Source organism: Manis pentadactyla, chromosome 14, assembly GCF_030020395.1.
Source record: "Manis pentadactyla isolate mManPen7 chromosome 14, mManPen7.hap1, whole genome shotgun sequence".
NCBI classification, from domain to species: domain Eukaryota; kingdom Metazoa; phylum Chordata; class Mammalia; order Pholidota; family Manidae; genus Manis; species Manis pentadactyla.
The window spans coordinates 11,198,028-11,220,059 of record NC_080032.1 but is presented as its reverse complement, the minus strand read 5'-3'; the positions used below and the strand labels follow the sequence as shown (position 1 = coordinate 11,220,059).

General features: G+C 52.9%; 1 protein-coding gene across 1 annotated transcript in view; it reads left to right on the top strand.

Annotated features, from left to right (window-relative positions):
* Positions 1-3,927: 3,927 nt before the first annotated feature.
* MYO18B (myosin XVIIIB) overlaps positions 3,928-22,032 on the top strand; it is a 231,732-nt gene continuing 213,627 nt past the window's right edge. The window contains exons 1-8 of the mRNA XM_057492611.1: positions 3,928-4,046; positions 5,847-6,005; positions 10,598-11,887; positions 12,432-12,498; positions 13,273-13,385; positions 14,648-14,824; positions 19,095-19,293; positions 21,182-21,324. Of these exons, the coding sequence (XP_057348594.1) occupies positions 4,008-4,046; positions 5,847-6,005; positions 10,598-11,887; positions 12,432-12,498; positions 13,273-13,385; positions 14,648-14,824; positions 19,095-19,293; positions 21,182-21,324 (2,187 nt within the window). The 5' untranslated portion in view covers positions 3,928-4,007. The remainder of the gene's footprint in view (positions 4,047-5,846; positions 6,006-10,597; positions 11,888-12,431; positions 12,499-13,272; positions 13,386-14,647; positions 14,825-19,094; positions 19,294-21,181; positions 21,325-22,032) is intronic.

Genomic DNA, 22,032 nt, shown 5'->3' with positions numbered 1-22,032 from the left:
CCCTACATGTGGGTACATACAACCCAGGAAACATCAGAAATCCCTGCCACAGACTTGCTGCCCGTGGCCACCTTGTCCCTTCTCAGCTGCACTCCTAATCATTCATTCCTTCAGTCAACAAAAACTTATTGAGAGCTAAGTATGTACCAGCCCTGTTCTAGGCTCGAGGGCTACATAAAGGGACAGAAGAGGTGGCAGTTCTGGCCATGCAGGGGCCACGTTCTGCAGGGGGAGTCAGAAATGAACAAAAAAATATACAGCATGATGGGCAGTGATTAAATGCTATGGGGGAAAAACAAGCCGGAGAAGATGATGGGCAATCCTGGGAAGGGTGGGTTAGGGTGGGATGGGGGCTATGCTGCCATTTAAATAGTATGGTAAAGGCAGGATCATTTGAGATGACTCCGAGCAAAGACCTGAAGGAGGTGAAATTGTGAGCCACAGAGAAGGGAAAGCTTCTGAAGCAGAAGGAACAGAATGTGCAAAGGCCCTGAGGTAGTAACCTGTGGGAGGATGCACCCAGGAGGCCAGTGTCACTGATGTGGAGGAGCAAGGGGGAGAGTTGTCAGGGTGGGTGGTCATGAGGGCCTGGGAGGCTGCTATAAAGACTTGGGATTTTATTCTTTGAGATAGGAGAAGTCATTGGACGATGGCTGCTGTCAGGACCGGACATGGAGGGTGAGAGGGAAAGACTCAGGGTACCCAGGGGCCACTCGGATCTAACAGGTGTACATGGAAAACTGTTTCAAGCCATCTCTGGCTTTGGGGGTCACCTTTCCTGGGTGACCAGCCTTCCTCACCCCTAGGGAGAGATTGAGACTCTCTACCATGAATTCCAAGCATCTGGGGCCTCCTCACAGGCTTAAAACAGCAGCTGATGAGGCAGCTGTGCGTTTCAGGCCTGGAAGGGAATTCGGTGATAAGAACACTTGCTTAAATTAAGGCTCGACAAAGCCTCCCCAGGAGGACTGGCTCCTGGCCCTGGGTCAGTGGGGCTGGCCTGGTGCCTTTGAGGGGCAGGACGTGTGGAGTGAGGGCCCCGCCGCACAGAGCTCCCCTCTCCCCGCCTGCATGTGCTGTGGCCTTCTGGGCAGGTCAACAGCCCCAGCTGAGGAGAGCCCAGACCAACAGCCAGGATTCCCCCTGGAGGCTTGGAACAGAGGGTGATCCTTGGGAGGCGGCCACTGCCCTGGCCAGGCCTGGGCTGGACAGAAAGGGTGGGGGCAGCAGCCAGGGCAGCCACTCAGCGTCAGGCCTCTTCGTAACCTGGGCTCCACTCCCCGGTCGTGTAGCGGAGTGGATTCCAGCTGAGTCACATGAGGGCTTCTCCAGTGTCTCCCAGGGGGATGAGTGGGCAGGGCATCTTTTATCCCCCTCCTCTGCCCCTGCCCCCCTCCGAGGAGATCTGGCTGGATGCCCACCTTCATCTGCCCCTCCTATGCCTTTGCAAGCTGGAGAGCCCACACTGGGGGGGACTTTTTCTTAAGGCCGACATTTGGCTGTTTGCATGTGGACGTGTTTGCAGGTCACTGCATGGGCATGTGACTTCATCAGAGCGGGAATGTCCCTTCTCTGATCTTCGGATCTTGAGATTTCCTCCTTGCCAGGCCATGCAGGGGCACTGGCAGTGAATGATGTGCTGGTCAGTGTTTAATGGCCAGCTCCCAGAACAAAAGCCCGATCAACAGTAGTATTTGCCAGTGTCTGTGGTGTAGGTGCTCCTGTGGCTGATTTCAGGTTCCTAATGTGACACTGAGAAATGCGGAGTTGGAGAGAGAGGTTCGCCACGTGCTCTTGAGAGTTGAGGAGAGCTGGCTTGGCACAGCGCTGGGGCCCCGCCAGGCCTGCCTCCCCAGCTTCCGGGATGCGCAGCTGTCCACGTGCGAAGCGAGATCACCTTGAGCGCTGCCCAGGCCTTTTCTTACGGCTAAGTCACGGAAAGCAGCTTCTCAGAGTCACCGAGCCTTTGTGAAGGCTTGAATGGTCATCGTTGCTCTGACAGCCTGGGATGCGGGGGCCTCTCCCAGGAGAGGGCTGGGAGGGGTCAGTGAGGGACAGCACCAGGGGACGGGCCCAGCCCGCAGCCAGAACCGAGGAAAGGCGAAGGGAGAAGAAGGGTCTCCACTCACGACCACCTCCACCAAGATCGCGGTGTGGTACCCTCCACTCTTCATTTTCTACAGGTTTTGTCCATGTGGGGTAGTTTTCACTTAACAAGTCCACCTGCACCTGATCCAGTGTTAGTGCAAATACTTCCCAGCAAGCCTCTTGCACTGCTGGAGGCATAGAAACAGTGCAGCCACTATGGAAAACGGCTTGGCAGTTTCTTAAAAAGCCAACGTCACCGTATGACCCAGTAATGCCACTCCTAGGAATCTGCCTAAGAGAAATAGGAAGTATGGGCACAAAAAAGATGTCCATGGCTTCAGCAAGCATTCATCATGCCTCCAAAGTGGAAACAACTCAAATGTCCATCAACTGGTGAATGGAAACAGCAGATGTGATCTATCCACAATGGAACGATGTTTGGCAACAGAAAGGGATGAAATACCCACCCCCAAAGATGTGAGTGAACCTCAGAAAACGGTATGCCGACTGAAAGAAGACAGACATGAGAGACTGCCCACTCTAGGATCCTATTTATGTCAGTACGTCCAGGAAAGGTGATCTGTGGTTGACTGAGGCAGAGGGTGGAATGGGTAGTGACTGTGACTGGGCACCGAGGGTCTTTTTGGACTGATGGGTTTATCATGATGGTTGCAAAACTCTGTAAATTTATTTTATTAACTATAAATTTGTCAAAAGTCACCGCCATTGTATGTTTACAAAGGGCGAATCTTAACAGCTGCCATGGAAATTATACCTCAGTAAGGCTATACGAAAATGTTTCCTACATACCCTTTTCAATGGATCCATAATATTCCTTCATATTAGATGCAGTCTAATTTATTGGTCATTCTCTAGTGACTGCACCCTTGGGTTGAGTCTGGGGTCATTTGTTTTCGGTGCTACAAACGACACAGTGATGACATTTTCTGGTTTAGGATTACTCTCTCAAACTTGTCCAGATAGGTGAAAAGTTATGAACACTTGTTAAAAGTCTCAATGCTTCTCCTATGAACATTTGGTAAAACTCTCATCATATTATGATGCTGAATATGCTAAATTGCTTCCCCAAAGCGCTGGGCCAATTAATAGCTTTAGTGTCCTGCCCTGTCCTAATTTACATGGTCAGACTGTGGAGCCAACTCCCTGGGAAAAGGAAACCACGCTCTTCTACGGCATTAGAAGTCAGGGTAGTGGCTGCCCTGGGGGGAGAAAGTAACTAGAAGTGGTCACGGGGGAGTGTCCAGGGACTGGTAATGTTACATTTTTGAATTGAGATACGATTTACATAAACAATCTTAATTGTACAGCTGCATGAAATTTGACATATGATATACTGTGTAGCCATCACCCAGATCAAGATATAGGACATTTCTACAGTCTAGAAAGTTCCTTATGCCCCTTCCCAGCCAGAAGCTAATAGCACCTTGACTTCCACCATCACAGATTAGATTTGCCCTGTTCTTGAACTCCTTATACATAAAATATAATTTTTTATTCTTGATCAGGGTGCTGGTTATATAGATTTGTTCTTTATGTAAGAGCTACAAAGCTATGTATTTATGTACTTTTCTTATTATATAGCTCAATAAAAAGTTAAAGTGTGGGGTCAAGGGGAAAAGGGTTTCAGGCCACTGTCTACTCCATGGCCAGCAGCCTCCATGCTGGCCACACTCCTCCCAGGAGCAGAAGGCAGGGGGTTGTGCCCAGCTGTGTGGCCTTGGTTCACGGCGTAGGTGTGGATGGGGGTGAAGTAGTGTCCACGAACTAACCTGCCTCTCTTTTCTCTCCTGTACTGTGTCTCCATCCATCAGCCTGGTGTCCATCAGTCCTCACTCTGTGCTGCCTGGCAGGGAGCTCCGTCTCATCGTTTCATCTCAAGGTCCTGGTTCTGCCTCAGTATGGCCATCTCATCACGCCTCGCCCTGTGGGAGCAGAAGGAAAGTAATGCTTGGGGCTGGGGCTGCAGCTGCATGGGCCAACGTGGCCTTTGGAGGACACGTCAGAGCCTGGGTGGTCCAGGCTGCCCCCTGCCCCTGCACGCAGGGTGTCCGACAGCCTGCTATCCAGCACCTCCCTGTAGCATGTCTGGTCCCCCTCCTGTCTTCTCCCAGCCAGTCGGTTGGCCGGGGCCTCTCCAGTCCAGCTGGGCATTACTCACCATGCCCTCGGCTCCTCCCTGACTCCCGGTCTTTCGTTGCTCCTCAGTGGGCAGTGGGGGCTGAGGGTAGACCAGCTGTCCCGCCTCCATCCTCAGGGCAGCTTTGATGAGCCTGGGGTTTGTGTAGGAGGAGGCTGGTGGGCGGTGGGGCAGAGGCAGAGCTGTTGGCTGCCAGGCTCATGCCAAGGGATGCGTTTCTGTGGTCTCTGCCTTCTGTCACCATGGAGACCTGGAAACATGTCCTTCTTCCCAGTTATTCCTTTCTTCCCTTTTGTATTTTTCAGAAGATACTGTGAAGAGCTTTCTCTTTGCTGCCTGCTCTCTCCCTCCACCCTCCACCCCACGCTTGTGCATATGATTTGATGAACGGGAGGCCGAGGGAAGGGGTGGTGGAGAAGCATGTCTGTGGTTGCCTCCTGGCTGCCTCTGCCCCTCCCAGGCCAATCTGGGTGCGCAATCGAGAATCATGCCCAGAGAAGCAGGGGCTGACACCTGCTGAACGTGCTTTAACAGCCCCTCTCACTTCCAACATGGGTTTCAGTCGGCATGGAGAGGGAGACGTGTGTGTAAACTGAGCCCGGCCTCGCCTGGGCCCCGCTTCTCGCTCCCTGGACAGAGGTCTGCATGGACCGGCCCTATCCCTTGGCCTCTGCTTTGTCTCCTGGCCTTTCCTATCACCTTTGGATTCCCCTTTTATCAGCTGGGCTATAGAGATCAAGTCCTTGTCAGCCACACGCAGAGGCCCTTGATAAGGAGCTTATTTTAAACCACTGCGTAGTTCTGCCACAGAAAGTGCTGGAGATGTTTTTTTCCCCCCTGGTGGGCAGTCTTAGTGATGCTGATTAAAGTCACAGCCGCTTTGGCCACAGCCAGTTCCACGCCCCAGCCTCCGAGGTCATGTTGGCCACGGAAGGAGCCTCAGCTGCCACTGAGGCCGGCCGGCTCTGGCCTGGGCCACGCTTCTGGGGTAAAATGCCAGTGGCTGGCCTGTCAGGTTTGAGACCCAGTAATGGGGAGCCCCCGGCTGCCCCAGTCCTGGTGTAAGGACCAAGAAGACACAGTGCCGTAGTCATGGGGTTGGGTCCTCACATACACCATGGCTGCAAGCCCCGCCCTACCTTATCATGTTCCTGGCACACCAGAAATGATTAATTAATTGATTAATCTATTAACTTCGAGCTGAGTTGGAGCAGTAGAATGTGGATGGCTCCCTAGGAGGCATCTGCTCTGAAAAGTGAAAAAGCTCCCTTTGGAGCAGGTCCTCCCAGAGATGGGTTTGTCCCATGCCAAGGAAGGGACTTGAGGGCCCAAATTCATATTTTGAGGAAACTCGATTCAGCCAGAAATCGCATTGACTGGGTAACCTCTGCTATTTCACGCGTTCCATTTTCTGTGCTGTCTTCAGACCTTCCAGAGCCCTGCTAAGCCTCACCTGCTTCACTGTGGCCTCTCACGCGTGGGCTTGGTCCTGTATGTCCTCCTTGGCCCCTTCCCAGGGTCCACTGCAAACTTCAAAAAGGGCAGCTTGCTCCTGCTGGTTCACTCACCGAGCTTTATCCTTCCTGTTTCTGCAAAACAGATTCGGGAAGAGGACAAGAGCCCTCCTCCTTCCTCGCCCCCTCCCCTGTTCTCTGTCATCCCAGGGGGCTTCATTAGGCAACTGGTCCGTGAGACTGAGAAAGAGTCCAAGGAAGCAAGACTGAGGAAGGAGGTAGTGCTCACCTCCCCAGAACAAGAGGTAAGTGACCCTGCTGGAAGGGGACCAGGTGCTTGTCAGTACCCACCATCCCGTCCTAAGAGCCTCCTGAGTCACTCACCATCCTACCTTTGCTCCTGCTGTCCCCACTTTGAGGTATGTCCTTTCTTCAGCTGAGCTACTGAACTCCTATGCATCCTTCAAAACCCAACTCAAGTAGTACATTTTTGGAAAGTGCTCCAATTGCCTTCCTTCCTCTGATTCCCACTGGACCCTCTAAGTCTGCCTTTACCGTGGTTGTCATTGTAATTATTTGATCATGTGACTTATCTGACTAACAATTCCTTAAGGGGAACAGCCATCTCCTTCAGCTCTGTATCTTGAGCGGTCTCATTGTATTTGACCCTTAGTGAGTGCTCAACAAATGTTTGTTTGATGAATGAATGATATCAGCCAATGTATGAATATGGGGATCATTTTACCTCTACATTTAGAGAAAGGGAATCCTAGATATTAGCTAAAATGTGGTTAGCTCACTTTAATTCAAGTAGAAAAGATGTCCAGTTGGTACTCACTGGTTATAGCTGTATTGGTTGTTAGGATATCAAACCCCTTCCGCTCCGGGTGGTAAGCAGCCATGACCCCAAGCTCCCCCAGGTGCCCTCCTGCTGCCCCTCTCCTGAGTCCCTGAGAATGGCAAGAAGCCAGTAACTAAAGGGTTAATGTTTAGTGCAGGTAGGGACCTCAGTACCCTGCTCCAGCTGGCATCCCTTCTGTGTGGTTGGTGTCCACTAAAATCCTTTAATTATTCTAAATGGCACTTCTGGGTTGAAGCACCAGGTGGACAAGAAACAGCCCCTGTGCTTTAAGGACTTGCGGATTTGTCCCCTGTGGTGGCCCATGCCATGCTCTCTCCCTCCTTTTCCCCAGCACATTAGCCACGGAACCTGGGCAGAATGATGTGCTGGACACAGGGCAGGCAGGCTTGGCATGCAGAGCGGCGGTGCAGCACCGTGGGAGGCAGAAAGAGCCCCTCCTCATGTTACTGCAGCACCACCTCAAGAGGGAGTGAAGGCTGCGATGGCTGGGCCGAGATCCCTGGGGCGTCAGGGCCTGGAGGTGGCTTGAGCCCAGGGGCCACCCCGGCCCTGCCTCCCACCCCCCTTCAGCTGTTGTTTGCCCTGCCGGTCTCCCACGTGCCCGCACCTGTCCCGTTACAGTGTCTTGGCTGCATCAGAGAAGCCCTGGGCCGCCGAACAGCCGCAGCTGCTGAAACACCCCTGCCAGGTCTTTGTGGGGGAGGATGACAGGGAGGACCGGCTCTCTCTCCTCCCTGAAGTGAACCCTGCCAGGCTGTTGTTAGGCCACGATGAAATGTTACTGCACACTGTTTATCGCTGGACAAGGTTCACTTTGCTGCTCGTGGGCTCATTGGATAACCTATGCAACAATGGAGTATGTGGGGTGATTCCCACTTATCAGAGGTGGGGACTGAGGTTCAGAGATGTCAGCTGATTTACTTAAGGTCCTGAGGCCAGAGAGAGGCAGAGCCGGGCAAGAGTGTATGTTTCCTGTTCTGCTGAGCTGCATGGGAAAGGCCAGTCTGGGGAGGTAGGTGGCTGGTGTGGAGGCCCCAGAGGCCCGGGGAGGAAAGGGTTCCGCAGGCCTGCAGGCCATGCTGCTGTTGCTGCGCCTAAGTGGAGAAGCAGAGCTGAGCAGAGGGTGGGGACGCACTGTCACCGCAGGGCCTGGACAGGCTCAGAGCCAAGCTGTAGGATGGACAGGCCTCAGGCCGCAACAGGTGTCTGGGCCGTGGGCCGACATTTCCCTGGGGCTGGAGCAGGGCAGCCTCGGGACATGTCCCTGTGAGGCGGCGAGCCTGGCCTGGTTCCTGCCAATTCAATTTTCTTGTCCCAATCAGTAAATAAGTCTGGACTCTCCTCCCCCTGCGCAGCTGCTTCATTGACTCCCATATAATCCTGGGGAAGGGCCATTAGAATCTATCACTGTTTTGCAGGGATGGAAAACAAAGCTCATTGTTTTCCTAAGGCCCCTCAGCCAGTGAGGGACGCAGGGTGGCTGGAATAACACTGGCGTTGGAAGAGATCCTTATTGTCAGGAGACCTGGATTCTAGCTGTGGCCCCATCAGTCCACGTGGTCCAGGCTGGACCCCTTCCCCTCTCTTGGCCTGTTTGCTCACCTGGGAAATGGATGTGCTGTGAATTTCCTCTCGGCCCCAGTGAGTCTAGAGGTGTTGCTTCCTCTGTATGAAATAGGTGGCAGAAGGGACAGAGGGCCTTGGTGACTGAGGACATCCAGTGGACAAGAGTTCGCGGGTGGGGAGCTGGGATTGGAGGTTGGTTGTCTTGCTTGGCCCGTCCCCATGTTGATGTCTCCTCTGCTGTGGTTTGGTTAAAAATAAGGCACTGACTCACTTTTCAAAATGTTGTAGACAGTGCTGAGACCTGCCAAGGGCAGCCAGTCCCCTTCCCAAGGTTCTGCCTTCCCTCGCTCCAGAAGGTTAGACTGAGCCCTAGGCCACGGGTCCTGGAGCAGGTGTTCTCAGCACTGGTGGCACACTTATAGTCACCAGGGGTGCCACAGCCCAGACAACTGCCTCAGACTCTCTGGGGTTGGGGCTTAAGCATCAGTATTTTTTAAAGTTTTCAGAAGATACCAGTGAGTCCAAGAGAGACAAGTAAGGCTGTTAATATGCAGCAGTTAAGGGCACTGGTTTTAGCCTCAGAGACCTGCATGACTTTGTATTTTGGCTTTGTCCCTTGGGCCATCTAAATGTCTTTGCATTTGCTTCCTTATCCATAGAATGGGAAAAAGAGTTCAGAACCTACTTCATTGGATTTTTACAAGAGTTAAGATATGATGGTGATATAGGGCCTGTTCTGAGGGTTTTTTAAGTGATAGCTATTTTATTTATTTATTAATCATCATCATCATCATTATATCATTACAAAAATGAAGATAGAGACTGTGCTTTTGAGGCAGCCACCACCTATAATAGCAGAGAGACACAGATCAAAGCTAGAATGGATGCAGAATGTGATCATTGATGCAAATGGTGCACCAACACTGTGTTCTGGGGCTTCATGGATATAAGAGACAACTTCTGGTTAAGGTCTTCAGGCAAAGATTTGCCGAGGAGGTGGCATTTGAGCTGGTATAGAAAGATGAGTAGAACATGGATGTGAAGACAGGGCGTTCTGGGCAGCAAGCTCAGTATGAACAAAAACAGGGAAGCATTAGATGCGGGAGGAGATGCGCTGAGTGGGTAAAGCATAGGGTCAAGCAGGGACAATACGATCAGAATAGAGGGTGACAGCTCCTTGTTGAGGGCTTTGATTGACAGATGGTGGTATTGAATGATTTTCCTGTAGGCTGTGGGAAGCTGCCAAAACCTTTTAATCAGGTTTAAAATGACTGATAGCAAACACAAGGGACACCAGTTCAGAGGCTGTGACAGTGGCCCAGGTGAGAGATAGTGGACCTGGGTTTGGGAAAGGAAACACAGATGTGAAGCTTTGCAGGATAGAATCAACATGATCCTGGGGCTGGTTCGGATCTAAGAAGGGTGAGAACCCCAGATTCCCAGGCCCAGGTGTGTGAGAGGCTGGCATTAGCCTGGTACAAGGTGGCAGAACCCAGATTAGGGCAGGTGGTGAAGCCAGGCATCAGGGTAGAACTGCCCACAAGGTCTCTTTCTGCACAAACAGAGGCAAAGCCAGTCCCCTGAGCAGTTCAGGCCAGAGCCAGGTTGGTTTGAGGATGGACGGCTGGGTGGGCATCACACGGCAGGAAAAGGGCCTGGCAGGGGAGCAGGCGGTGGAGACCCCAGGGGTATCCTGTAGCTCAAAAGTCTAGGTCAGGCGAGGGTGGAGGACCTCAGGGGCAGAAACCAGGGTCCTCAGCTGGCCTGGGGGTTGGTGTGTGGGGACTGTGGTGGGAAGAGCAGCAGCGGCTCCGTCTGTCCAGCCCTCTGTGATTTCCAGAGTACTCTCCCCATCTTGCCCTGCGAGACTGCACGGTCAGCCGGTCACACCGAGGGGTGGGCGGCGCACAGGGGACAGGTGGCTTGCTCATGGCCACCCAGCTGGAAAGTGTACGAGCCAAGCCTGGAATGAGTCCTCTGATGACAAGCTCTGGGTCCTCTCCTGGGCCAGCAAAGCGACATCGATGGGAGCAGTGGATGCACGGCAGCTGTTGCTACTGAGTACTGACTGGGTGCCGGCCTCAGTTTCTGTGCCCACTCCGCAAAGCAGGCCATTACGATCCTCAGATTATTGATCAGGGAACAGACTCAGAGAGGGCAAGTAATTTACCTAAGGACACACAGCTTAGTGATTGGCAGAGTCAGGCATTGAACTTGGGTCTGCCAGACTCCAGAGTCCACTCTTGTCCCATTTGTGTCATTTGGCCAAGATACTGGGCCAAGGTCCAGGCTGCTGGGGTTCGGCTCATTGCCTGGCACAGTGCCCGTCAGGTCTTATAGGTGCTTGAAGGTCTTTGGGTGGATGAATGGCTGGGCAAACACATACATGGATGAATGATGAGTGAGTGACTGAGTGATGAGGCTGTCTTGTCAGTAAGCAGCTGAGAATTGTTATGGTTCCTCTCCTAGACCACAGAAATTTCCACCAGCCAAACTGACAGCAAGTCCAACAGTGGCACCAAATCTGGACATCAACGAATTTCTCAGGGCAACCAGTCCAGCTCTCCCCGGAGCTCAGACATTCCGGGCAAGGAGAGCGAGATGCCTGGCACCGCAGACCCGGTGCTGATCACCAGCATCAACGGTGAGAAGTCCCAGGAGTTGAGCCCCAGTGGGACACCAGCCAAAAAACCCCTGCCCTGCAGGAGAGGTGTGAGGAGGGGTGACGTGCTGCTGATGGTGGCCAAGCTGGATCCGGACTCAGCCAAACTGGAGCAGAAGCCCCAGCCCCATGATGCCCCCACATGCAAGATTCCACTGCCAGCCACAGACCCAGGAGGGGAACCAAAGGGGGGGACCCCAGGTACTCCTCGTGGCCCCCAGGCCAGCTCTGAGGATGCAACCCTGAAGGCTGAGAAGACCCAGACTGGGGGTCTCAGGGACCCAGGAACTGTGCTACTGACAAAAGGCGAGAAGGATCAAGGCACAGTGGGGAAAGGGGGTGGGGTCCCCCAGACCAAAGGGCTGAAAGGGGAGGTGCCCCAGGGCAAAGAGGGGCCAGGTGAGGGGGGACAACTGGGGACTTTGGAGAAGCGGGTAGGGGACCCCCCAAACAAGAAGGCAAAAGAGAATCTTTCCAGGGATGCAGGGGGCGAAGGGAAGTGGGCTGGAGTCCGGCTTCAGGTGAGGAAGTGGGGAGGTTCCCTGGGCAGAAGGAGCAAGTGGGATGGTCCCCAAAGTAAGAAGGACAAAGGCGGCGAGCGCCTGAGTGAGGTGGAGAAGACAGAGGAATCTAAGGCCGAGGCAGAGAAGTTGGGCAAAGTGCCAGGGAAGGTCGGGAAGGTGGGGGAAGCACCCACCGTGGTGGAGAAAGCAAGGGACCCTCCAACTGTGCCTGGGCCGGCAGGTGCATCCCAGGGTGTTACAGGAGAAGGGGGGCCACCTCAGAGTGAGCCTGCGGAAGCAGGTAAAGCTGGGGATAAGACAGAGAAGGGTCGTAAAGCCCCCAGGGAGGTGGAGGCGCATGGGGAGACCCCAGTAGCAGCTGGGAAGGAGGGCCAGCTAGGCAGCCAAGGGCAGAAAGCAGAGGAGCACAGTGCAAAAGCAGACAATGGGGCCGAGGCCCTGGAGTCAGAGCTGGAAGGACGCAGACAGCCCGCTCTGGCAATCAAGGCAGAACGGCCTCAGGCGCAGGAGGACCAGGAGGGGCCTGCCCTGCAGGAGGCGGGCGAAGGAGGCCGGAGCGGAGCCCCGGACCAGGTGAGGGGCCGCAGGCCCAGGAGTGAGCATGGGCGCAGGGACCCATCAGAGGAGGAGGGGTGGGCAGGACTTTTCCCTGGAGGGGTGCAAGGCAGGGACAGGAGACAGGACATTGGAGAGAGGTGGCCCGCCCAGAGGAGGCCACAAGCACTTTCTCCTTAATCAGCCGGCGTCTTGAGGCCCCCATTGCCCCTGTTCTGGGATGGGGATGTCCGTAGAATAGATTCCAAGGATTGTGAGACGCCCCCTTGTGGCTGAGCTTACTCATGTCACACGATAGTTCTCAAATTTGGGGCTGCAAAAAATAGCAGATTGCTCAAAATGCAGATTCCCAAGCCCCCCCTTGGAGATTCCATTCAAAAAGGTCAGGTGAGGGGCCAAGGTAAACCTGCGTTTACATAAGCACCACTCACCCCCTTCAGGGGATTTTGATTTAGGAGTCCCAGATCCCACCAAGAAACTCCCACATACGGGGTTTGCCCCTCACATGGGATTGGGAAGGGCAATGTGACCTGGGTCTAATGTACGTAATCTTTGCTCTCAGGCTCCTGAGGACAGATGGTACGAGGCAGAAAAAGTCTGGCTGGTTCAGAAGGATGGATTTACTCTTGGTAATTAGGGCTGTTAGCTCATCTGAGGGTCTAAGTCTTTTTCTCTTGCATCCCCTACTGCTGCTAGCCATATTTGCCAGGTCCTGACCCTAGTTTGGGGAGAAAGTTGAGGGTAAGGAGCCCCTGAGACTAGGGTGGGGAAATGTGGCTTTTTGGGGTGGGAGTAATTGAGGGTCAGTTCACCCTTGGCAGCTGGTCTACTGGGTGCTATTTGCAAAGGCATTTGAGCCTTAGCAGTTAATCATTTAATTCACTAATGCAACAAGCATTGTTTGATTCATATACAGTGCTCCTCAAGGAAATCTGAGCCCAGGGCGACATTTAGATTTCATCTCATGAGCCCACTTTGGCTGATTAGTTGTGACTACAGTCTACTAGGAGGTGATTCTGAGTCTGTGTAAGAACATAGCTGGGAAGAGTGATTGTTAGTGATGTCTGTCATGGGTGCTGGAAGAGAAATGACAGGCGTATGCCACTATCTGCCATCCCAGGTCTAGGTATGAGGTGTGTCAGTGCACCTAGTCATCTGTGTGCCTGGTACTGTGCCAGCTGATAAAAGCCCAAGGAGGGTCAAACCCAGCCTCTGTCCTCAAAGGGTTTGAGGGTCACCATTCAGAACCCTCCATGTGAATAGGCCCCAAGGAAGGGGACGCTGCTCCTTTCTGACCTGTCCTGGACCCCTCTCCAGCTCTCTGGCCTGGCTCATCCACTCAGAGCCTCTTTTCTCCTCTTCTCTCCCTCTTCTCCTCCCTCTGTCCCTGTGCTGTCCACCAGCAACAGTGCTGAAGCCAGATGAGGGAACAGCTGACTTGCCAGTGGGAAAGGTGCGACTTTGCATTGATGCTGATAAAACCATTACTGAGGTGGATGAGGATCATGTCCATCGGGTGAGCCCCCTCCCCTTCTGTGTGCCTTCTCCATGCCTTCCCTCCCTCCCTCTGCAACACATTTCCTTGTAGCTGCCTGCAGATGCAGCTATGGCTTGGTGCCCCAGAGGGCGTCATGGGGAAGACCATCCTTGTACTCACTGCTCTGCTTTCTGTATATTGTTAGACAGTCATTGCTCTGTCTCAGTGTCCCCTTCATGCAGATATGTTAAGAGACAATGTTTGTTTGGTCTTAGGGCTGAGAATTCTGCTTGACCCAAGAAAGTGATTGGTTTTCATTTTATGGACATTGCCAGTTGTGCTACAGGATGTGTTTCCCTTTTCACACCAGCTGCCAGGGAGCTCAGTTAAATAAATCTACAGCTTGCCATTAATCATAGCATAGGTTCCAGTGGCCTGTATTTTGGTTTTGCTTTTATAGTTGCTTTGCATAATTTTTGCAATACACTGTAAATCTTTTGGAGGATAATGATAGGGGAAAAAAAGGTTCTGTCCTGATTTTTTCCCCCAGCTGTTGTAGCCTATTAATCAAGAATGAGTTTCCTCCAGGAGCTCCATGTGGGCCTTGGTTGTCTTCATCCCTGTCCACTCCCCTGCCCACTTCAGGCCCTCCATTCCTACTGGTGCTGGGAGCTTGCAGAGGGCCAGTGTCCTCAGAAGAAAGGTTGACCTATGAGAGAGCTTAGGCTAACCCAAACCCCAGAGCATTAAGCCCAGAAAGCTCCATGAAAGAATGGTAGGAAGCCTTTTAGAATGGATGCCCCAAGGGGAAGCCACAATCATCCTTTGCTTCTAGAAAAGTTTGGGCCTATTTTCCAGGGATCAATGCAGGTGGGCTATTAGACAAATGAGGCTGTTTGGTCCACCCCTGAGCATCATAGAGCACATGCAGATCTCCCCGATGACCCAGAAGAGGAGTCAACAGCAGCAGCCACCCCCTCACTCTGGAACACCCCCTTCTTTCTGTGGTGTCTGAGATACAGAAGGTGCTCTGAGGCTTGCCCTGTGTGTCTGGGAGCACCTCCCCCTGGTGCAGTGAGCTCAGGAAGGAAGGACTAGTGTGAAGGGAAGGGTGGCTCTCAGGCTGTGCAAAGGGCAAAGGAGAAGGGGTCGTGTCACTCTCTCTGGTCCTTGTGTCTTGTTGTGGCCTTTGGTCACAGCTGTCCAGGGACAGGGTCACCGAGCCTGTGTGTGTGTGTAGGGGTGGTGGTGGTGGTAGCACGGGGGCCCAGAAGGCCAGAAGACACTGTGATGGTTTGCAGGCCAACCCTCCTGAGCTGGATCAGGCCGAGGATCTGGCCTCCCTGGTCAGTGTCAATGAGTCGAGTGTCCTGAACACACTTCTGCACCGCTACCGGGCTCAGCTGCCGCACACCTGCTCGGGGCCGGATCTGATCGCCCTCCAGCCTAGGGGAACCCTGGCGCCCTCTGCAGGCAAGGTGAGGGGGACCATGGGGCAAGGCCTGGAGACAGGCACAGGAGGGGCAGGTTGTGGGGGTTTCCCTCTGCATGCCGGGGGAGAGCATAGCAGCTAAAGCCCCCTGCAAACCTGTCTGTCTGTGAGTAGCATCCTGTCAGATGCGAGATCCAGGGGCAATGTGGGCATCCTGGGGCATCAAGGACTTGTGATCCCCCCTCCTTAGAGGGTAAAGGTGAGTGGCTGATAGAAACAACAGGTACATTAAAGACAAAAATAACAATGAGAGAAAATATTACATGAGTATCAACTCTGTCCCAGGCACTGCTTCAAGCATGTTCACATAGTATTTCAATTAACCTTCCCACCCACCTGCAAAGACAGGAACCATTACTGACCCCGTTTCGCAGATGAGATGAAGGGGCTGGGCCAGCCTCGGAGCTCTCACGTCCAGTAGTTGGGTAGCTGCGATAACACCCGGGCTGCCTGCTCTTCTATGCCCTGCATCTCGCACTGGACACTTGGGAATCTCACATAAATTGGGAAACTGAAGCCTCAAGCTTTTACTTATTTATTTCATGTTACATATAGAAACAGCCAGTTTTTGTTAAGACGGTTGAAGCAAAGGTAATCTCTCAGCGCCCCCTTGTGGGAAGGTGCGCAGCCACAACTGAGTAATTTGAGCCCATGTCCTTCATTGTTTCAATGGCTATTGATTGAGAGGCAGGTTGATCCTTCAAGTGTGCTGGAAAGAGCAGGGAAGTTGGGCAAATAAACTTGCCCTTACAGACCTTCCATTACAGAGGGGGAGACAGGCCAATAATTCTAAGTAGCTGATGAGTGTGGAGGAGGAGATAGTGAGCAGGTTGGGGCAAACGGGCATGAGGGTCGTGCCAGGTTTCATACATGGTCCTAAGGATTCCGGCTTTTCCTTTAAGCATGATGGCAGCCACTGGAGATTCTCAGCAGAGCAGAGAGACAGCCCGACTTCTGCTGTAAAAGGGCATCTTTGGCTGCTGGGTGGCGAGTAGATGAGGCAGCGTGGGAGACCCATGGGAGGCCAGACGTCTTATCTGGGCCCTGTTCTGAGGACTCGTGGGTCAGGGAGAGTCACAGGCCTCTAGAACGCCTGCTAATGCCCTGAGAATACCTTGGAAAGATCAAGCCTCTTTCGCATCAGAGTTCTCATCCGTCAATTGGGGATGCAAAGCCACATCTTGCCCTTTGGAGTCCCACGGGAGAAAATCTACTCCTAGCCTCTGAATGATGCCAAGTCTGTTAAAGAGGACACAGTGCTCTGCATCCCCCTCTCCAAGGCTTCTCTTCTCCAGGCCACCCCATGCCACCCCAGGCCCCACCCCAGCTTGGCTGGCCTTGGCAGGGGTGCAGGAGGAGGACATCTGAGCCTGCGCACTCTCCCCTCCCTTGCCGTGAGGTCTACGCTTCTGTCGCTGAAGCCCAAGGCCTCTGAGCCTTCTGAGGAGCTGGCGGCTCCTCTGGCTCCTTAGGAGCCCCCAGGAGGGATGTTTTGTACAGGGACCTACTGCCCGCCAGATTCACACTGGCTGTCCTGGATTGAGGCATCCGTTGCAGAGCCTGGGCCAAATAGCGTAAAAATGTTGGCGTAAAATCTGAAGTGGAATATGAGTCTCGTATCCCCCTGAGCCCCTAGCCCAGTGCCCTGCCCTTCCAGCCTCTACTCAAACCCTCAGCCACCTAGGTTCTTTGGCTGAGTCGTATGTAGTTTCACAAATGGCCACCAGATGGGAGCACAGACCTGCGGTGAGGCTAGGACTGGCACCCCCTTGAAGATGGGCTGGGCAGTGTGTGGGTCTCACTGGGAGTCTGGGCCCATCTGGCTGCTCTGGAGCTGGGTGTGTGCGGGGGTGGGGGAGCAGGTCTTCTTGGGTGTGATTGGATGGGGTGTAGACGGGTACAGGGGCCTCTGCAGGTTTTGGGTGCATGTGTCGGTGAGCAAGCCTGTGTGCAAGCATGCAAGGGTACATGTGAACAAATACAAGGGCATGTGTGCACATGCACTTGTGTGTGTACACAGGGGCCTCCATCTGCCAAATTCTCTCCAGTCCTTGGGACTGTCCCTGGAATTCTAGTGTTTCCAGAGTGGGAGGTGGCTCCAGGGCTTAGATCCTGGGATCTTCTGCCTTCTGTGTGCCCCAAGGCTGTGTCCAGCCCATGTGGGGGGCTTGCCCACCTCTGCCAGCTTTGGGGTCCTGCTGACCCCTGTGTCTTCATCAGAATGAGGACTCATTACTACTGTTCCCAGGGGTCCAGGGGCAGGGAAGGCCAGCGGTGCACTGGGGGTCCGGGTTTCGGGGAGGGCCTTGCACTTTGTGTCCCTGGTCCTGCTAAGGCCCTGGGGAGGGCAGCAGAGGCCTCACACAGGTGCACCCCAGGGTCCCATGTCCTCCCCCAGTCAGGCCCTTCCCCTGCTTCGACTGGCCTCCCTGTTTCCACTTGCCATCTTGCCTTCTCCCTAAAGGCTGTGCTAAGCAGACTTTTGTCAAGGTCACCGGTGATCTCCACGCTGCCAAACCCACTGCTGAGTGGTTACGCCTCTGGCCTCCTCTTGCTGGACCCGTTGGATGGAGCCGGTCCCTTCCTCCTGCGGACACTCCCTTCCTTGCGCCGGGACTCCACTCCCTGGTTTCCTGCTGTCCCGCTGGCTCCTCCCCAGCCTCCTCTGCTGGTCTCCCTGACATCTCTGGGTCAGGGTGCCCTGGCCCCACACCTCTTCTCTTCTTTTCTTTAAATGCCCACTTCCTTGGTGATCTCGTCCAGACTCATGGCTTTAAAATGACTCCTATTAGATATAATTGAATTATTTGCTTCGTTTGTCCTCTGTCTCTTCCCAACAGAAAGCAAGTTCAGAGGACTGGCTTTTTGTTTTTCAGCCCAGCTTCCTCAGACACCATTTACAAACAGTCCAATTCACCTTTTTGGTGTCTGGTTCTGTGTTTGTCAAGCATGCACACTTGTGTAATAACCGCATCAATTACAGGACAGTTCCGTCACCCCAGAAAGTTCTCAGGGCCCTTTGTGGTCCTCCCCTCCTCCGTGTCCTGCCCTTGACAGCCACTGGTCTGGGTTTTCTTTGTCCTTACGGTTTTGCCTTTTCTGAAAAGTCATATAAATGGAATTGTACCGCAGTAACCTTTGGAATCGACTAGTTTACACCACGCAGTTGAGAGTCACCCACTGTTGCGGCTTTCAGCCATTTGTTCTTTCTTTTATTGTAGGAGTGCTTTAGTCCGTTGGTCCATTCACAGGGCGACACGATGTTCTGGTTTTCTCAGGGAGGAGCGTTTTCCAGAAACAGAAGTTTTAATGCTGAAACCAGGATGGTCGGGAGTGCTAGTTCGCCAGTTGACAGACATTTAGGGTGTTTCTACTTTTTGGTGATTTTGAACATTTTCTTAATGTGACCAGTGCCTTAGAAGGTGTTCTGTGAACAAAAACATTCATTTCTTTTGGGTAAATACCTAGGCGGGGATTGCTGGGTTCCATGCTGACTGCGTGCCTCACTGTATGAGTGATGCCCAGTTGCTCCCGGAGTGTGTCATTTGGCGTCCCCCCCAAGCCGTGTATGAGAATCCTAGTTGCTCTTGGTCTTTACCAGAACTTGGTTGTGAGTATTAAAGAAATTAAAAACATTTAAAAAGCCATTCTAATAGGTGTACGATGGCATCTCCTCGTGGTTGGCAGATTTTCTTTATCTGTTTTGTGTAGTGTTTTGCCCCCAGTACCTGGGACAGTGCCTGCTACATGGTAGGTACTCAGTGAGTTTTTTTAAATCAAATTAAGAATGAATGGATGGATGAATGAACTGGAAGGGAGACTTCAGGTATTATCTAAATCTGTGATGGCAAATGCATATAGCAGACATACCACCAGCTCCCCCACACGTCATTCTGGCTCCATGGCAGACATCACTCATTCATTGTGCCATTTTATCCAGTGCCACATCATAGGCAGGTATGACCCAATGATTTGAGTACCAAGTCAGATGGGCTCTATAAGCTAACAGCTTTAGTTCAGGCTTCCTGGTAGTTGAAGAGGAGACCCAGGTTCAGCGTAGGCGCAAAGGATGCCCAAGGACTCACTGTGAACCGGGGGTGGGACTAGAACCCTGGGATGGGCTCTCCCCAAGGCTGGAGCAGGATGGGAGGTCGGGACACAGATCTGGGCTGGAGGCTGGGGTGGGGCACTGTCTTGGACTGCTTCCTGGGCACTGGCTGGAGAGGGAAAGGCTGATGCCTAAGATCTCCCTGCAGGTGCCCAGGGGCGGCCGGGAGGGCCTGTCTGCCCACATTGGCTCCCTGGCCCAGCGGGCATACTGGGCACTGCTGAGCCAGCGGAAAGACCAGAGCATCGTGGCCTTGGGCCGGAGTGGCGCCGGGAAGACCACCTGCTGTGAGCAGGTCCTGGAGCACCTGGTGGAGATGGCAGGTGGTGTGGATGGCGGGGTCTCAGGTATAGTAGCCTCCAGGTGACACATATTGTGGGTGGGTTGTGGGAGGAGGGAGGGGAGAGTGGGGGGGTGCCCTGGACTGCTCCTCCTCACAGTCATTCAGCTAGCATCCACTGAGCACCTGTGCGCAGAGCCTGTGCTTGCTCCTGAGGGGGGCCAACCTAGTCCAGTGGGCACCTTTGCACTGGTTAGAAAGAAGGTACCCCTTCCTCAAGACGTTCACAGCCATCTGCAGAACCATCATCAGATATTAAGATTATTGGAGCCAAACACTAGACCACCAATGTTCTGGGAAATCCTAATAAATATACAAACCTGTGATTCTATGATATATAAGTGATATATAAGCACTCCTTAGATGTGGTGTCCTTGTGCAGTGCACAACCTGGTGAACTGTACAGAGGGCTCAACAAGTAAAGACAGAAGAGCAGGGCTGATGTTCATGAGGAGCTGAGAGACAGAGGAAACTGAATGGCAAGATGTACCAAACTCAGATGCTCTGCACAACATGCTGGCAGAGGGCTGGTTAGTGCAGAGGCAGAGGGAGCCCAGAGGAGGGCGATGGGGGCTTCCTTGAGCAAGTTTCCGAAGAAAGAGTGCCAAGTAACAGTAATTACAATATTCGTAATGATCATAGTAAACACCTGCAGAGCACTTATGTGCCAGGCCCTATTCCAAGCATCTTAAATTATATATTATTTAAAATAGCCCTATAAGGTAGATACTAGATACTATTGTTATTCAAATTTCATAGACCAGGACATTAAGACAGAGAGGTTAACTAGCTAGCCCAAAGCCACACAGTCAGTGCATCCCAGAGGTGGGATTCAAACCCAGGCTGTCTGGCTCCAGAGCTGTCACCCCTGGGCCCATGTTCTCAGCATTTTTTTCCTTTGTTGCACCTCTAAGGAGTCTTTTTAGACATTCCCCCTCCTTAATTACCCTGCTACCATGAAATTTTAATGTCACAGATATACCACATATCTGTTTGTGCCTGGGTATCTGTGCTCCATGGAGAAAGCAAAATTCTCTTACTCCCAAGAATCAGTTTTTCCCTTTTTGGGGGCAATATTCTCCCTACTGAGAATACATTGCTTTCCTAGTCCTAATAAATATAATACTAACAACACCATATTTGGAGCACTTTCTAAGCACTTTTTATTGTTAAATTTTTTAGTTGTGACAACCCCATGAGGTAGGTACTGTTACTAGCTTCATCTTACAGGTGGGATATCTGAAGCACAGAGAGATTAATTAATTTGTCCCAAATCAGGTCACTAGCAAAGGGCAAAGCCCATATTCACACTTACCCACTGTGCTCTGCTTTTCCGCTGGGCTTATTCCAGTACTTTGTCGACCACCCGTTCTACACCGAGCCCATGTTAGGAGCTGGAGATACAGTGGGGACAGGCATCAGTCTTGGCCCTCCCAGGATGTAGTTCTGCTGTGAAGGTGTGTGTTTGTGGGTGGGAGTCAGGCTAGGCTGTATCCAGGAGCCTAGCACAGTGCCCAGCATGTAGTAGGTGCTCTGTAAACATTGTGGAGAGACTGCAGGACTTTCCAGGCTGCTGCTACGCTGTTAGCCCTCTCTGAGCCGGTCTGAGGATGTTAATGCCTCGCCCTCCTAGGCTCTCTAAGGCCCCGAGCCCCCACCTTGGGCCCATGTCTCTCCCATGCTGCTCAGTCTTGCTCCTCCTGCACACTGCCTGCAGCACAGGGCCTGGCCAGCAGTGGAATATGTGTGGTTTAGAGCTGAGCTGGGAGGTAGCAGGAAGTCCGCTGGGGCTTGGGGCCAGGATCGGGCCTGGCCTGGGATGGACACCAGTGGGGAAGGTAGTCCTGTGTGGGGTGGCAGCGTCTGGGGTGACACCCTGACCCGTTCCCCCACAGTGGAGAAGATCCGAGCCACCTTCACCATTCTCCGGGCCTTTGGCTGTGTGTCCACTGGCCACAGCTGCCACGCCACCCGGTTTGCCATGGTGATGTCGCTGGACTTCAACGCCACAGGCCGAGTCACGGCTGCTCAGCTCCAGGTGAGGCCTCTGGGAGACGGGAGAGGCGGTCCCCAGCCCCACTCAGCAGAGCCCACGCCCCCTGGAATGTGTCTAAGTGGTCACGGCTCACGTGGCCGTGGGCCGCTCCCCTCCACCTCACTCAGCGCCCCAGAGCATGGTGAGCAAGCCAGCCCGTCTGCCCCTCGGAATATCACAGGGATGAAATATTCATGAGTAAATATATATATAATTCAGTCGCTCATTAGCTGGGCCTTAAAAGCGTAAGCTGAAATTAAACAGTCGCTTGCTGGCCTTCCGCAGCAATCCGTGTGTGACGAACACATGGCCTGTTCCCATCTCCAAAATCACCAGGCCCTTCTCCTCCCCTCCTCAGACACTCTGTTTGAACAGAAGATAGGATTAGGTTATTAGAAGAGTTGTTTGTATGCAGAGCTGAGATAATATCCAGAATCAGGAAAAGCTCATCAGTGCTAAGTCCCTCTTCTGTCCTGGCCCTGAAATTATACCATTAATCACCATTTGGGTCAAGTTATTCAAGGCTTCCACTAATAAGAATATGTTGGAGGATGGCTCCGTTTAATTGTTATTACCTTTGGATACCTTAATCATCATGAGTCTATTGCATTAGCTGAGTCCCTTGATGGATTCTGAATTAGTGAGATGAGGGTCTGATAAAGCTCGATATGTGGACTGAACCTGAGATGTTGTCTCAAAGAGTGGGTCAGG